Below are 18,561 nucleotides of genomic sequence, written 5' to 3'. Positions count from 1 at the left end.
AAACATATTACAGACTTATTTTTACTTTAAACCATGTGCTGTTTCTGTATCCAACAATATATATCAGAAGCATAAGTCACTTCAATGTTTATACAGTGTTTTTCACAGTGAAGTTGCTTATGAAGCTGTGGATGGCACATGAGGCCGTGAGAGTGCATCTGCCAGCAAAGTGGAAACAACATCCATGTAACTGCAACAGCTAGCTATGTAATGAAAGGAACGACTTGAAATGACCGGACCCCTCTCCGATTTTCTTCACATTTGGCATACTCACTAATTGAGGCCTCCTAATCACGAATCTGAAGTTAAAATTTGTTGGAAATGTCTAGAAATTTCAAAATAAGCGAAAATAAGGCGTTAGTTTTCGGAATGGAAACAGTCGATTTTCGCGAAATTTTTTGTTTCACAAGCAAATATATATATTCCTGATACTACCACGACACCAAATTTTAACTATGCCTAACCTAACCTAAACTAACCTAACCACGTGCCAATGGTTCGTGAGGCTAGCGCCAATGGTTCGTGAGGCTAGCGCTAATGGTTCATGAGGCTAGCATCAATGGTTCGCAATTTCTGTATGTTTCCGACAAATTTTAACTTCAGATTCGTGATTAGGAGGCTTCAATTAGTGACTATGTCAAATATGAAGAAAATCGGAGAGGGGTCCGGTCAACTCAAGTCATACCTAATGAAATAAGCTTGTACAATTACACGGACAGTTACAATTAAAATCAGCATGTACCCTGTTACTAGAGCCACATATGTTTGGTAAATAAAAAAGCAAAATTTCGATATAAAAACTGAGTCAATTTCGGGTTCAAAAGTGGTAAATAAAATAAAATATCTGTGTTATAGCGGTGAATAATCACATAAAAAATGCTATATAAAATGACATTTTGGTTTTAAAATTGTGAATATAATCCTAAATTTGATTTAAAAGCTACACTTATTCCACAGAATTAACATTTCACTTCTAATAGCCCATTTATGTAGTTATCCGAGTATTTAGTTTATTTCTGTGTAAAGGAGTCAATTTTTCTTTCTCCAATATTAACAGCAGAATTAATCATTTCCCGGGAATTGCATAACTCTCAGGATAATTCAGACCTCAGAAGGTGTCGCGTCGGTGAATAAATCCTAAATTTCGTGTTTAAGGGTTAATTTCGCTTTTTGCAGTTCATTTCGCATTATTTCGTGACAAAACATGGTCACAAAATGCATCTCACACCTTTCAAAAACATTAAAAATTAACACTACAATGTGTTTTTTCAAATTTCGTTCTTTTGTCAAAAACGAAATATTACAAGAGGTGTTGGAAATGCCCTCCTGCATCCACGGCATATTAATAGGAAATTTTCACTAACACGTATCAGTTGTTCTGAAATTGCTTCAATTTCTCTCCTGACATTTTCTTTCAATTCTTCTAATGTATGGTTTCAGGTTTAAAAGCTTGGTAGCTCGCCATGCAGATGTCATGGAAAAGTCTGTTACTTGTGCAAGGCACCAAAGGAATTTTTGAGGATTGTGTTCCAATTGTGCTCCAACGTCATCTAGTTTCTCCTCAGTAAGCAAACGCCATTTCAACCTTCACTTCTTATCAAGAACAGACCCTGTTTCCCTGAATTTGTTCACAAGTTTTCAAAAGATGTCTCCGTTCGGAACAGGAACATCTGGGAATTCTGCTGCAAAACACATTTTAACTTCCCTACAAGAATTCATAATGACGTGAGAGTTGTACATAAAAAAATTGTTGTTTTAAATTGCACTTGTGGCGTGGCATTATTAGACTGCAGAAAAGCACCAGTAATACCTAAACTAAAACAAAACAATCTAAAACACTTGTTAACACCTAAACACTTCACAAACACGTGCAAACTGGGCACTAGCTATCTGGATACTGGAGCACTGGCACGTCCAGCGTACAGCTATGGGTCTAAATGCTGGCAGACGCTTTTTCATTGCCCGGTGTGCTAGCTGAAGCTCCATGGGCAACTTGACCGTGAAAAGCACTGCATATGTAATTTTGAAACTGTAGGCAGAGGATAAAAGTTAATGAGGTGATTGATGATTATGCAAACAATTAGGATGTGAACACATTGCAAGAGATTCTGGTTGTGTCAGAACTTTTTCATTAGTATTTTTTAAAAATCATTAACCTAGTAAATTTAAGGCTCGACTGGATCTTTGGCAACCGAATGGATGAATATTTTCAAATTTTCCTCTCCATTCGAAAAACCGCTGTGATATTTCAAAATCTGAAAAATTACATCAGCTTAGAATTCCTTCTAGAGCATTCACGTGAATATTTGTGTAGTTTGCTTTCACTGCTATCTAGATATTATCAATAGTTTAATAGACTTACATAATCGCGAAACTATTGATAATATCTAGATAACAGCGAAAGCAAACCACACGAAAATTCACTTCAATGCTCTAGAAGAAATTCTAAGCTCATATAATTTTTCAGATTTTGGAATATTACCGCGGTTTTTCGAATGGAGAGGAAAGTTTTTAAAAAATTTGCCCATTCGGTTGCGAAATTGTCCAGTCGAGCCTTAACCCTTCAACATACACAAAGAAGGTTATAACAGAAATCACCAGTAGAAACAACTTGAACTAGCAAAGTTCCACTTGCTCTACAATACAAAGATACTGGTAAGAAAAGTCAATTAATGTAGCAGGGATGCTTTTTACAACTAAGCTTTGCAAAATAATAATTTAGTCTTCTTATGCATGAATATTTCACTTCTTCATTCCAAACTGTTAGCTTAACTTGGTCCCTTGGAAAAGTGCTAGTTACTCATTATTCAGCTAATAAAAATCTTCCTCTGCAGTTTTTGTACCTCCTTGTTGATTTTTGATTTGGTCCTGATTTTTATACATTTGGGCAACCTGCAATAAACATTAATTACACAATTCATTTTTCATATTTTAAAAATATTTACACATATTTAAATAGATCTTTCTGAAACATATTTACCAACACCCAAATAGTACAGACATAAAAATTTACCTCTGATCCAATGTAAAATCTTCCCAAGCAGAATATTTTAATTACCTCCTTAATAAATGTATGTAACCAGATGGATTACTCAGATGGGATATGCCTTACGAAAGGAAGAACATCTTTTTTTAAATGTCTGTAAATTTTGGCTCTTACAATCACGAGGACAATAAAAAAAACAGATGAAATATAACTGTCAGAAGATATACGAGGGGAAGTCAAAAATTATCTGCACTTTCACCATAACTTTCTTCAGGTTTCATCTCCATTTACCCTTGGTGCACACTGCCAGTGGAGCGGATATGTTTACTCTGTAACAAAAGACAGAAAATGGAGCAATTAAGATAAAACCTCGGCCACGTAACCACAAGAGTACCACCTTTCAGCATGCGAGCGCTGAAGGCAGTGTGGCCAACCTAAAAAAAGTTATGGTAAAAGTGGGGATAATTTTTTACTTGCCCTAGCATCATTTTCTTAAATGTCTGATGAGTAAAAACTTTCAGTAGGAGGCTGAATATGCACAATGGTACTGTGATGAGATATAATATTTGGTCTAAGTATATACATCTAAGTACATACAGGGACTAGTAGTCACGATATGTGATGAGAAAAATATCCCTTTCTTAAGGCGAGGGGGGACAATTATGCACCAGTTGTGCATTTATTTCAATATCGTCGGATTGGGCACTGCTATTTAAAAAAGGGTTTAGTATGCAAGAGAGTATGAATTTCTCTCCATGTTGCAAGTGGAAACTATTTTTCAAGTTGATTAGTAAGCTAGACACGATGTTTGAAAAGTATCATTAATAAGTATTTACCGAATCCCATGTATTCCTTATGGGACATCAGCTTCAACTTCAAGTTACAACTCATCAAATGGGAGTTTCGACTTTTCCTACTACTATGACATAGTTCAATGTGTCCTTTTTCCGTCCATGTACTTTTCTACGTCATCGGATGTTTGATATTCCCGAGAGAATGAATAAAATAATAGTCCCATAAGCCTAGTGCATTTCTCTTTGCCTCCTACGGTCCTCCTGGCAGTGTTGCCAAACCTGATGTGCATAATAGAGCTAAATTTCACCATTAATATAGCTAAAGAGAACTTTCAAGGAGCTAGATTAACGAAGGCTGCATAAAGTGCCTACTAGGGTAATTTTAGTTGTCAGAGGGGTGGGGTTCTGCTATTACCGTTAGCTTCAAAGTGATGGCAATTTATTCTTAGTTTTCACCACCTAGATTTGGCGGCATCACCCATCTCAATAATCCAATGATGTTAATATAAAATCGAAAATAAAGGGTTCCCAGATAACAAAATTGTCATCTTCATCTTAGCCACAGCGCTATATATAAAAATACATGGGGAGGAAAGAAGAGGTGGGTGGTGCAGCCTATAGCTATACGAATATCACGTCACGTGCAAAATGTACATTCATGGCAAAGGTTGGTCTTTATGGGCCGGAGCCAGTGGTGGCATCATGGTGGGGCAGAGGGCGGGTGCCACAGTTCACAGTCAAATGAGTGCACGAAAGAGCCAGATCTGGCTCCAAAAGAGCGAAGTTGGCAACAGTGATCAGCAGCTGCCCCAGCGAGAAAGACCTAGGGGAAATTGTCCCTCCTCGCCTTAACATGCTTTTTTCACAATTTCTCTGACGCAGCCCATATTTTTTTTAAAAAAATATTTCAAAATTGATGGCACAGAATGATGTTTCATGCTGTATTCATTGGACAATTTTGTATCAGGACCAAATTCTCACTTGTTCCTCCACTGCATTTTTCCAGTTCTCTTGAATGAGCGTAAAAACATAATTGAATGACATGCATGTATGACTTGTGGTTATAGAATGACCACAAGAATAAACAATGACCTGAACTTGGATTTGAACCATGCTAATCACAATACTACAGAGGCTGACCAAAGAGGGATTCTAAAATGGCATCAACTCCTGTAAGAGACCACGCCAATCAGCTCAGTCATTTTATGGAATCTCACCTGCTCAGATGACGTGGCATCTTCAACATTTTTGTCATCCCTGATCCTGATAAAACGAGGAAACCTGAGGGAAATCCCTTTTTCTGGATCCACCTGGAAATAAAAACTCACGATATGTAAACTTGCACATAATAATATCCACGTTTACACAATTTAATACTTAAATTAAATAATAGTATGCAAAGTAGAGATTATCAGCTAATTGGAGCTCAAAAATCATTCTTAGAGGCACGTATTTTTGGTAAATAAAAAAGCAAAATTTCGGTACAAAAACGGAGTCAATTTCGGGTTCAAAAGCGGTAAATGAAATAAAATATCGGTGTTATAGCGGTGAAAAAATGGATGAAAAGTGGTATATAAAAAGACATACTGGTTTTAAAATTGTGAAAATAATCCTAAATTTGATTTAAAAACTACACTTATTCCACAGAATTAACATTTCACTTCTAATAGCACATTATCAGAGTATTAAGTTTATTTCTGTGTAAAGGAGTCCATTTTTGCTTCTCCAATATTAACAGCAGAATTAATCAATTTTCCGGGAATTGCATAACTCTCAGGATAATTCAGACCTCAGAAGGTGTCGCGTCGGTGAATAAACCCTGAATTTCGTGTTTAAGAGTTAATTTCGCTTTTTACAGTTCATTTTGCATTATTTCGTGACGAAATTTGGTCACAAAATGCACCTCGCACCTTTCAAAAATATGAAAAATTAACACTACAATGTGTTTTTCAAATTTCGTTTTTTCGTCAAAAACAAAATATGCATGCCCCTAATCATTCTGTATAAGGAAGAAATAAGTTCTATAACTGTCCATAAGCATGCAACAACATTACTCACATATGCAAATTTTATGTTCACATATTTAAGGAAGAAATAGAATCCAAGGTATACATGTGCTTCATGCATCAAAAAACTTACAATGCCCAGAGCAGCCCTGTGGATAGGTGAGAGCGAGAGATCTGCACACTTTATCTCCCAGACCTGGGCAACTTCAAACCAGTGATCGGGGGCCAGACTGGGGTCATAACGGTAATAAGACTTTGGTTCAGGGATCACATGCTCCTTGAAGAACTCGGAATGCTTCTGCAAGGAATCATCACTGAAACCGGTTCCAATCTGAAAGAAGATAGCTGAAAATTATTATCACTTATCTATACTGCATATTAGGATGGGTAAAAAAATAAATTATTTTCAAATTTCAAGAATGTGTTGGTCTAAAAAGTTGCATTATGCGATCACTAGAGGCACATATTTTTGGTAAATAAAAAAGGAAAATTTTGGTACAAAAACAGAGTCGATTTCAGTTTCAAAAGCGGTAAATAATATAACATTTCGGTGTTGTAGCGGTGAATAATCTCATCAAAAGTGCTATATAAAATGACATTTTGGTTTTAAAATTGTGAATATAATCCTAAATTTGATTTAAAAACTGCCCTTATTACACAAAGTAAACTTATCCCTTATAATAGCACATTTATGTAGTTACCAGAATATTAAGTTTATTCCTGTGTAAAGGGGTCCATTTTTGCTTCTCAAATATTTACAGCAGAATTAATCTATTTTCCTTGAATTGCATAACTCACAGGATACTTCAGACTTCAGAAAGTGTCACATCGGTATATAAACGGTAAATTTCATGTTTAAGAGTATATTTCGCATTTTGCAGTTCATTTTGCATTATTTCGTGACAAGACAGGGTAGTAAAATGCACCTCACACCTTTCAGAAACATGAAAAATGAATATTACAACATGTTATTTCATAACTAAATTTGCATGCCTCTAGCGATCACATTTTGGCACACACACAAAAAACAATTTTACATTCACCAATTGAAAATTCTGCTACATTACACAATCAATCTGAAAATTCTCCTACATTATACAATCAATCTTCATGGTCCCAATGAAGCAAAATGCTACAAAATTTTCCCGGATGTTAATTTTTTTCACCTTGGTGACCTAAAAACGAAAAATCGAGGTTACACGATTTATATTAAATCTTAACCTGAGGCACAACAGCCTGTGAAGGCCAGGGCCTACCTACTGACTGTCAGCCTCACTCCCACCTGCCATGGTGGAAGATCATCCAACCAGTTACGGGATGACATGTGGTCAGCACGACAAACCCCCCCCGTCATTGTGGTAGGTTTCCGTGACTGGGTTACGCTACTCATTCGTAGCTCTCCAATTTCCTCATGATGGTGGATGGCCACTGGTTCCATACACAGGCCGAAATCTCACAATAAAAATTGTTAAGCTTCTCCCATAGGAGACTCGAACCTGCGCACGTCCCGTAGTCGGAGCCCAAAGCATGATGCCTTAGACCGCATGGCCACTCTATTTATATTACCTGATACCAATTGTCCCATTCCTACAATATTTCCACATTAAACTGGAGTGCATTGTTCACACTTTGTACACCACTGCCTATGTAATAAACATAAGAAAATACAGACCTAACGTGAAGTAATGAAAATTTAAATTGAGGCCTAATCTGTCCATACTGAAAAAACAGAAATGTTTCTTGTGGAGGGGTGGGGGCTGTATATTTTTGCAACTCAAAAGAACACATGAAATTTCAGAAGTGTTAAGTAATAGTATAAATATTAACATACCCTGCACAAGCTTTGATATTCTTCATTCTCAGCATCATAACAGGCCAACAGGAACCCTCCGTAAGTGCCTGTCCTCTTCCCTCGTCCCAGGTAACCCCCTAAAACCACGACGTCTAGAGTGTCGCCTACTCCTTCCAGGTAATCCTTCTTCAGCTTCAGCCAATTCCGAGATCGTTTTGCAATTTCATACGTGGCATCTTCCTCCAGTGTTTTCACCATAAGACCTTCACAATTCCCTGCAAATAAATTTCAAAATCAGCAAGTTTTAAATGTTTACAGAATCAAAGACCAAAATTCAAGTCCTATATTACAAGGAAAGTACAGTGCTACATACAATCAACCAACCTTTGACAGATTCTTCCAGGAACTCCTGCACCTCCTCCATGCCTTGGGTGTCGATGCTTGTTGCAAACTGGAATTCGTCGACCACTTCCTTGAAGTTGTCCTTCAGCAGCTGCCTCCTGGTGGACAGCGTCTCTTTCACAAGGGACTCCCCATTCAGGTACAGAAGGTCAAACATGAACACGCACACGCGAACCTTTATTTCAGACTCGGTGGCATCCTAATATGAAAAACAGAGAAAGTGATAACTGAACAGAAAAAGAAAACAGTTGCAAATTTGTACGTAAATATGGAAGAATGGAAACTAGAAAACTACTTGAATGTAAACTAGCTTTAAATTAGGGATGGGACAGATTGATTAATACTCAATTGGTATCAGCCAATGTAGGTGCATCAGTTAATCAGTAAAATTAACAGTAATTTTACCAATCTGATATATCTATAAACATCTTATAATTTAGTGCAATATTCTGCCACTTTGTTATAAATATGAACATGTGATCATCATTTCCTACATTTTTAAAAGCATATTTTAAATATGCTGCTTCCTTTGCACGTCAGTCATCTGGTAACAAACATTTATTAAAGAGGTTAATGAACCATTCAGTACTTCAAGGACTATTTAGAATTTTATATCGGATTGGTAGAATATCGGTAGAGCCACATATTTTTGGTAAATAAAAAAGCAAACTTTCGGTACAAAAACAGTCAATTTCAGGTTCAAAACCGGTAAATAAAATAAAATATCGGTGTTATAGCTGTGAAAAATTGGATGAAAAGTGTTATATAAAAATACATTTTGGTTTTAAAATTGTGAATGTAATCCTAAATTTGATTTAAAAACTATGCTTATTCCACTGAATTATTTCACTTCTAATAGCACATTTATGTAGTTATCAGAGTATTAAGTTTATTTCTATGTAAAGGAGTCCATTTTTGATTCTCCAATATTAACCTTTTGAGTCCCAAGGCCATTTTCACAAGTAAGCCTCTCGGTCCCGAGCCGATTTTGAGCAAAATGCAGAGTTTCAATTAAATGAGTGTAGATCGGAGACTAATTGCCCTAGAGAGATGAGTGATATACCGTTGTACGCGGAATGAACCAGAGATTCAGACTATATGAAATTTATGCAAATTCGGCGTATATATGGAGGGGGAAAGGGGGGAAATCCCCTGAAAATACTTTTTTTTTAAAAAATGAGGTTTCGCCCCCCCCCCCCCCCCCGCTCCCCCCGAAAAAAAGGATATGAAAAGTTCAAAATGCACATAGAAATTATCGCTGGCATGTAAGGAACACAAAAATATTTGCATCATTGTCGTATGACCAATGTAACTTGAGTTGTACCCCCAAAAGGAATGGTGGGCACGCCACTGATTCAAGCTTCAAAATGCAGCGGTACCTTGAAACGACTATAGCTCAGAAACTAAATGCCCTAGAAATATGAAAGATATACCGTTGTACGCAGAATGAATCACAGATTCAGACGATATATAATTTATGCACATTCGGCGTACATATGGAGGGGGAAAGGGGGGAAATCCCCTCAAAAATACTTTTCTTAAAAAAATGGTGTTTCCCCCCGCCCCCCAATTTTTTTTTTTCAAAATGCACAAAATGCAAAATTTATGCAAATTTGACGTATATATGGAGGGGGAAGGGAGAAAACCCCCAAAAATTATTTTTAAAAATTGTTGAAATGTTTGAAATTTATATTTTCCCTTGAAAAGAGAAGTCCCTTTTCCCGCCTTTTCACCTCCATTTTCATGAAGAAAAAAAAAGGTGCAAGAAACATTTATGTTAAATACATGTGTTAGGAACAATATAAAAGAAAAAAATCGAAATTCTAGCCAAAAATAGAAAAGTTATAACGTAAAAACTACGACCTTGACACAGCGTCTCGATCAAGATGCTTGGGACCGTGAGGGTTACAGTTGGGTATCTCGTTCGAGACCCTTGGGATCCAAAAGGTTAACAGCAGAATTAATCAATTTTCCGGGAATTGCATAACTCTCAGGATAATTCGGACGTCAGAAGATGTCGCGTCGGTGAACAAACCCTAAATTTCGTGTTTAAGAGCTAATTTCGCTTTTTGCAGTTCATTTCGCATTATTTCGTGACAAAATATGGTCACGAAATGCATCTCACACCTTTCAAAAACATGAAAAATTAACACTACAATGTGTTTTTTCACATTTCGTTTTTTCGTCATAAACAAAATATGCATGCCCCTAAATATCGGTTATTGGTATCGGTAAATTTTATATCTGTACTTTATCCATATCATCCAAAATTTCATTGTTCACCTCCAATTTAAATTAAATTTTTGATATTCTGCTTTGAGCAAATTAAACTATGTGGAAATATTAACTCCAAGGTGGAAGCCTACAATTTCACCTTCAGTTACCATAAAGCATTCATGAAAAGAGTACAAGTAAGCACACTCTTCAGAGTAAAAAAACTGTTCTAACCTATTTCATAAATAACAAAAGTATTTGCTATGATAAGTTTAAATATAGGAAGCAGGTGAAGTCAATTGAACATGGGGAAACCAGCCCAGATACTGACCTTCTTCTTCCTTGTGCTTAGGATCTGGAAGGGTAGAATCTGCTCCTTCTCCCTGTCCCAAGCAACTGCCTCGCAGTCCATGATGCACGACTTCACGTTCTCCCCAATGCATTGTGGAAGGCTGGAGATGACGTCAGGGTACTTTGTTGTGTTGTTCTCCTGGTTTCTGCTGTAGATGGAGATCTTCTTGGCTTCGTCCATGTGAATCTGGGAACAAAATATGAACGACCAATGTGCATTAAAAAAATTCAACAGTTTACATAATATATCTGAAACAAACACTTATTTTGTTCATGAATCTGATTTGTTCTCTTAATTTCAGATGCCAAGTTCCACACTTAGGTTGGGTTAAATGCCTACCAAGAAGCTTACAAGGCATAAAAAGTACATCACTGCTAAAAGTTAAAAGATGATTTCAATTTACTTGCTTCATGCTAACCCCCGCTGCTGATTTTCATATCCTTAATGCCATCTGCTGGTGGCATTTAGAACTAAATACCACAGGTTTTCAAATGAATATATAGATCTTGCTCAGGACAGGGACAGATGGAAGGCCTGTGTTGCTGAAGCCACGAACCTTTGGGTATAAGAAGGCTACAGGGTTAGTTCTTTAGTTTTCAAATGAATATATTAAATTCTGAGTATTGCCACATGCTAAAGAGAAAGAAAATAGTTCATCTTTTCAGATTTTACTTTTCCCTACATTTCAAATTCTTCAAACGAGCACCTTTTAAAAACTTTGAACCTGAATCATACATGGTAGGGTAGGCTAATTACCTGTCTAGATGAAGTCTCATGATCAAGTTGAGATGAAGTTATAGAACAAAGTGTAAGCCTGTACTCCAAGCTTGTTTGTCAGGCTAAGTCAGTAAGACTGACTTTGTTCGCAGACCAAAATCGAAGAGCTGTTGCTTATTCTCCAAGAATCCTTCTACCTTTCTCCTCTGTCCGTTGCCAGTGGAGACTTCCTCCATGCTGATTCGTCAAGTTGTCACTTCCTATTACCTTAGCATAATTACTCCTGTTTACCTGAGAGCTGAACTATTACTCCAGGAAGTCTCTTTACACTTGATTCTGCATATATGACATGCCTAAGAAGAGCAACTGGCAGGTAGAAATAAGTGAATGACCCTTGGTCAGATTGTAACTTTGGACTTCTAGAAAATGTACAGGCTTACGCACCGTTACGATATGAACAATAATAAGGCATTCACCTGAGCCCTTTCACCATCATACTTCCACTCACAGGTGAACTTCATCTTCTCAAACCTCTGCAGTACCTCCTGGACTCCCTTGGTGGGCTGCGCCAACATGGGCTTCAGAGGGATTCCTGGGGTTATGTGACAATGGTTGGGCAGCTCACGGATCCCCTCTTTCAGCAACACGGGAATTATCTTGTCATACGTTGGACATTCACTAAGGCAGACAACAAATAATACTGTTATCATTGTGTTACAAATGTAATGGCAAGGTAAAGTAACTTGAATACAATAAATTCTCGTCAATATTGCCTTAAATCCCTTATTGCACAAAAAAATAGATCATTTGTCTATAAAGTAACTGTATTACCTACAGAGTGGCCAAAAGTTTTTCAACCTTTGATTGTCGAAATGTAAAATCCAGGAATGTCAAATGGGGTTCAAATTAGGTTAAGTTGGGAACAAAAAATTAAATGTGGTTGTAGTTTCCAATTCTGGTAAGGAAGAAAAAAATAGTAGTTTTCACACATTCAGAAAAGCCCTCCCCCCCAAATTCCTGATCTTTCCAATATTTATTCACTTTCAAGTTGATTTGCCTGTCTTATCCAGAATTTACAGGACAATGGAAGCCATGCAGTCTGCAATTTGAATTAGGATCCCACCAAATATCAAACCTGGATCTCTACATGCAGTGCAACATAACCTGCTGATAGAGATGTGACGAAGCTGAAAATTTACTGATGCCAATGTACTCACCGATAATTTTTGGAACCGATGCCGATATTTAACCGATTCTGATACATAAGATTATTCAACAGAAATGGGATGTTATTTTCAGCATGACAAAAATAAATTTGCTATGTACATTTCTATTGCATATCATATGTACAGGGTGACAATTAATGAACTATATGAAATAAAACGGAAATTAGTGACAAACCACGTAGCACACAAACTGTATTGCACATGTAAACGGCACTACAGACATTCGGATTTAGGTTATGACATGTTCGATATGTCTGCCATCTCTGTCGATGGCGTGGCGTAGACGAACAGCAAAATTCTGCATGACCCGCTGAAATGTCTTAACATTGATGCTGTCGATGACCTCCTGACTAGCATCACAAACACTACCTGTTCTCTCAAACTTGCGAATCAAGTCGCATGCGCATACGAATTCCCATCATGCCCTGTGGCCAGCCACGCAGTTTGGACGTCATCACGCGAACCGTTCAGAAATTATGACTGTTTTATTTCATATAGTTCATTAATTGTCACCCTGTATATACATATATATTCTCAAGGGATGCGAATGTACATTTGCATTTACAAAAAGTGGCTATGTGAACCATAAAGAAGAACATAGATTCTCAAGAGATTTAACATTAGTACACAAGCAGTTCTTTGAAATGCAAAATGGAATTCCTGTTCTTAATGTTGTAAATTTCAAATGGGTTTTGAAAGCACCTTTGAAAGTAACCTACTTCTCTTATCGCAAATCTGTCCAGCAACACTGAATACTGATGCAGCAGGTATGCCCAAGTATTTTCTCACGACTTGCTTCAGGTTTGGATACTCACTTTTGAATTTCCAATACAAAAGTGGATCCTGGTCATGTGGAATAGTTGGTTCAGCAATATACTGTTCTATTTCTGATTTTGAGGTAGGTTGATCCTCTGAATGAGAATTTGCAATAATTTTATTACAAAAACTCTACAATCATGAAGAATCATAACCTAAATTTTAAATAAATCTTACAAAACTAAAATATAAAAGTTATTAGAAGGTAAAACTTTAGTATTATCTGTACCAGTTTAAATATCGGAGTTTTGCCACTGCGTCGATTTCTGCCGATTTTCATATATCTGTAATCGGCTTCGGCACATCCCTATTTGCTGATATAATATTCAATTTGAATATTTTACAGCATGCACTCCTTTTTGACTTGCACAATATTTTTACGCAGAGAAAATGAAGTTATTAGTTTACCAGTATGTAGTCTTCAAAATTAATGCCTCTTCCTCTAATTTTGATTTAAATGCCTCTGAAGACATCTTCTTTGAAGCATTGATGATTTCAGGAGGATAAGTCTGTCCTGGAGGAGTTGTCACACATGCAAGTGCAAGAGCCTGAGAGAAACACACAAAATTATTGATTTGAGATAACAGAAATGTGGTTTAATTAGCATTAGAGCAAAGTTGATATTGATGTATCAGTATTGGCCAAAACCAGTGGTATTGGTATCAGAAAGTACCAGTTTAAAATTAATCACCAATACCATTCAATTTGTGGGGTCTGCAAAAATGTTGCACAATACTTTCACAGTCTAAATATCCTGGAAATTATGCAAATGTTCATATTTTTCATTATTTTCACAACACTGTTGGGAACAAATAGATTTTGTGATTAAATGACTATTTCATGTGCAATTATGAGTATTTAAAAGCAGAATTCTGATAGATTGCTATGACATGGTTCCAACGAAAAATTTATATCCTAAAATTAATAAATGTTCTGAACTATTCTGAGCTGTTACAATTTGCAAGTATTGATATCAGTAGGAAAAGAACAGAATTACCTGAAGGACCGACTGCTCCGCCAGGCCAATCCTAAGCTTTCCAAGCAGAGAACGGATGAGGTACCTGGCTTCTGAGTGCCGACATGCCACAAACATGGATTGTATTTTGTCCATTTTCTTCGACACAGACTGAAAGGAAATTCACATATTACTGCTGTTACACCTTCAATATTTATTCAACTGATCACACTGAAAAGTTTTGTGAATCAGTAGCGCACATAAAAATATTCACTTACTTTCCCAATCTTATTTAACCAATCTGCATACCTAGTCCTCGAATCGACGGCCTGTCTGGACGTTCGCTTGCCATACCTAGTCGTCGAATCGACGGGTTCCCAATTTTCATCACGTAGTTTCTTTTTCTGCCAATAGATGGCAGAGGTTGTATGATCTTTCGAATCTATAATGTGTATGTTTGTGCTGCTAAGTCTTTCATACCATTTCAAGCGTATTTTGTTCAGTAATATCTCATGTAGATAAACCTTGCTTTGTTATGTCTTGCAAACATGTCGTGTAAGAATGTTGTAGAAGATTCTGCGATTGAAAAGTTGCTTTTCGATAGCAATGAAGAGGAAAATGTGGATTTTGGAAGTGGAGATGAACACACCGATTCATTTTGTGTTATTGAAAGTGAAGAATGTAGTGAAAGTGAGGAAGAGGTGGCTGTGGCAGGAAAAAACTAAAGGTTGAGGACTGGAAATGGACAGATGTGTGTGATCGAAACTATTAGGTGAGTTTCTATTTATTTTTCAAGTAAACTGCATATGTTCATACTTATTACTGTACTTTCACTTCAATATATAAAATTTTCACATAAATTGCTTGGATAGTTTTTACAATATTTGACATCTTGTCTTGCTGTGCAACCATCACGGGAGATGGCCAAATTTAAATGGTATTTCATAGCAAAAAAATTGGAATTTAAATGGTAAGTGGATAGGTTAATCACAGGATAAAAGTTTTGGGTTGCATTTATTGTTCTGGTTATACAGATATTATTTTCTTTCTTCACTCCATAATTTCAGCTCCATAAATATGAACTTTCACAGGAAATTAAAATGGTTAAGAACAATTGTCCATTATAGCTACGTTGTATTAACAATTTTATACACCTGTCTAATGCAATGTTTGCTAAGGTGAAATATCAAGCAAGGAAGATGTAAATGCTATTTAGTCAGTTTCATATTTTATACATATACATTTTCCACAAGATTGAGAAACCTGGGCACAATTAGTAAAACATTCCCGAAAGAACTTTGCTGTTAGTGTAATTGGAAAGAAATTAACAGAACAAGTCACATGACTAATTTAAAAATACGAATCGAGTGGTACAACAAAATGAATTGTTATAAAAAAAAGGAGTATCAGAGAGGTGAAACTCAAATGAGAGACAATCAATTCTTGAGCATATAATGTACAGATTAATTGATTTGGTTCATTTTACTTTGCATTTCTGCCCCTTTTGGCTAATTGCGAAGATGAGGATGAGTGATGAAATTGATGAAGGGGCACTCACAAAGGACACCCATGCCCATGCAATTTGAACCTGGGACCCCTGCCATCGTAGAATGCTGTTAACCACTCCACCATTGGAAGACAGCTATAAAATTATGTATAGGAAATTATTCTAACAGAAAAGAAATAATAATATGGAATTGTAAAAGAAGAATGAAGACATGCAGTGAAAATATCTTGTAATACTTGCTTTGACATAAAAAAAATCCTTTAGACTCAAGGTTTCTTATCTCCCCCTTAATTGATCTGTGATCTAACGTTACAAATAAATGATCAACAAAGTAATGACTAAGATGTTTGTGCATATCACGTTTCTAATCACTAGGGGCATGCATATTTGGTTTTTGACGAAAACATGAAATGTGCAAAACACATTGTAACGTTAATTTTTCATGTCTCTGAAAGGTGAGAGGTGCATTTCGATACCATATTTTGTCACGAAATGATGCGAAATGAACTGCAAAATGCAAAATATACTCAAACATGAAATTTAGAGTTTATTTACCAACACTGACACATTCTGAGATCTGAATTATCCTGTGAGTTATGCAAATCACAGCAAACTGATTAATTCTGCTGTAAATATTTGAGAACCAAGAAATGGACTCCTTTACACAGGAATAAACTTAATACTCTGATAACTATATAAATGTGCTATTACAAGGGATATGTTAATTTTGTGTAATAAACATATTTTTAAAATCAAATTTAGGTTTCTATTCCCCATTTTAACACTGAAATGCCATTTTATATACCATTTTGATCCCGAAATATGTTGTTTTTGTACCGAAATCTTGATATTTTATTTACCATAAATATGTGGCTCTACTAATCACTAACTTGATAAGTTAAGGTCTTCCTTAACAAAAGGCAGCACAGTGCAAGTTAGAGAAAGTGTTTTTTTTTTTTTTTTTGCAATCCTCATGTCAAAGTAGCCTTTTCATTGCAGCAGAAGCAGAGATCACAATATAGCTTTCCAGATGCACATGTTAAAGAACGTTTAGCTTGCCTAGTGCTGCACATCTCAACTTTTGTAGACAATGCAAGCATGAAGGGTATGTTGGTCAGGTAAGAAAAGTTCTGCTGCATTTAGGTTCTTTATTGCTGCAATGTTTAAATATAACACAGTCAATGAGGAACCAGAACTTGGGCTGTAAAGTTGTCGTCTTTTTTATAAAGGTACTGTTTTTTTTTGTTATTTTTTCTTTCAGAAAAGCCCACACACAAAGTCGCAGAAAAGTACACTTGAGATCAATACCCCATTGTTTATTATGGTATTTTTCCAGGATTTGGATAACTTAACATATCGAGCAGGAAAGGGTAAAATGCAGTAACATATAATCGAGGTTTAATTGTGTGAGGGTGTTTCCTTTATTATAAGCAGTGTTATAGTTTGTAATTTTCTGGAACAAACACTTATGTGCTTATAATTTCCTGTTTAATATATGTGTGGCAATGATTAAGTAATGTGAGGAAATATGAGAAATGTCCCATTAAAATATCACACCAACTTATGATTTTCTCCCTTAAAGGATTGCTGATATGTGTTATGATGAAATTTTGAGATGGAACCAGTTTTAACAAAAAACGGCAAGGGGATCAAATATCATCCATGTTCCTCCTCAAGTTCTGAACCAGTCTCTGCAACTTCCCCAATACTTACTGCAATAAATTTGTGGGTTGCCAACAACTATCCCTCATGCCAACAGCACACAGATATAAAAAAAAAAAAAAAAGAAACACAATGCACAATGTCTTATTCCACATCTCGGATGTATTATTCAAAATCAAAGACTTACAGCGTGCCCTGTCATCTGGGCAATTTCCTTCAGCTTTTCAAACACTTTCCGCAGGATAAGCTTTGGAGGCTGGAACATCATCCGCTGGTTGCATCGACTCTGCTCTGCCACAATCCCCAGGTCCCCAGCATCTGCCGCATCTGCTTTTATCTTGTCCAGGGACCTCCCCGTGCTCTGGGCTATTGTCTTCATCAATGTCGTCTCTGCTATGCCTAGCTCCAAACCTGCAATGCGCACAACACAATGGAGAGTGGGTGAACCTGGATTTGAACTTGGGATCCTGACATTCCGTGCAAGGCCAAATTCTGCATTGTCACAGATGTTTGATTATAACATCTACTGTAACGCACAGCTCATTGTGTTGCAAAAAAGGGCGTAGCCTCCAAGGACATATTAACACACTAACAGGAAGTAAGGACTTACGTCACATACACTTGTCTCATCCTCAACGCGTGTGATTAAGACAAGGCCCTTCCCTCCCCCCTTCTTAGTCAAGGGCAAGGTTACCGACAAGGCGACCAACAGGACGTTGAGGTGGCTTAGTAAATATAAACAAGACCAAGACCTTGCCCTGACGATAGGCCACAAGGTCTCCTAACCACAAAAACCTCCGTCAGGGCCACCAAGACCAAATGGACAGATTACTAAAATATCCACAAGGTTGGTAGCACTAATAGTCCAGGCAAATTAGAAAAAAGAATGGAAAAAATTCAAACAGAGATAAAAATTGGTAGATGTCACCAGTATGGTATTTCAAACAACATACTAAAAGTCCCCGACAATCCGAGTTGTGCTCTGTCCGCCATATTGGAAAATGGCAGATGAACGGTGATGTTTGATCATAATTGCTTTATTAACTAAAAATGGTGAAGGCTGAGCCGAAAATGTGTTCAGACATAAATTAAAGAAAATAAAATTTCCAATAACTGTAAGAAGATACATTTT

At 36.6% G+C, this 18,561-nt stretch overlaps 1 protein-coding gene across 1 annotated transcript in view; it reads right to left on the bottom strand.

The window, feature by feature from the left end:
* Positions 1-2,471: 2,471 nt before the first annotated feature.
* DNAlig1 (DNA ligase 1) overlaps positions 2,472-18,561 on the bottom strand; it is a 52,846-nt gene continuing 36,756 nt past the window's right edge. Inside the window, exons 8-17 of the mRNA XM_083136009.1 lie at positions 17,617-17,840; positions 14,303-14,431; positions 13,714-13,853; positions 11,740-11,941; positions 10,526-10,732; positions 7,963-8,179; positions 7,618-7,853; positions 5,920-6,117; positions 4,998-5,090; positions 2,472-2,892 (exon numbers count right to left, since the gene is read on the bottom strand). Coding sequence (XP_082992135.1) covers positions 2,812-2,892; positions 4,998-5,090; positions 5,920-6,117; positions 7,618-7,853; positions 7,963-8,179; positions 10,526-10,732; positions 11,740-11,941; positions 13,714-13,853; positions 14,303-14,431; positions 17,617-17,840 — 1,727 coding nt within the window. The 3' untranslated portion in view covers positions 2,472-2,811. The remainder of the gene's footprint in view (positions 2,893-4,997; positions 5,091-5,919; positions 6,118-7,617; positions 7,854-7,962; positions 8,180-10,525; positions 10,733-11,739; positions 11,942-13,713; positions 13,854-14,302; positions 14,432-17,616; positions 17,841-18,561) is intronic.

This window comes from Lepisma saccharinum, chromosome 14 (genome assembly GCF_977018435.1).
Source record: "Lepisma saccharinum chromosome 14, izLepSacc3.1, whole genome shotgun sequence".
Classification (NCBI taxonomy): domain Eukaryota; kingdom Metazoa; phylum Arthropoda; class Insecta; order Zygentoma; family Lepismatidae; genus Lepisma; species Lepisma saccharinum.
This window is presented reverse-complemented; position numbering and strand designations above follow the sequence as displayed.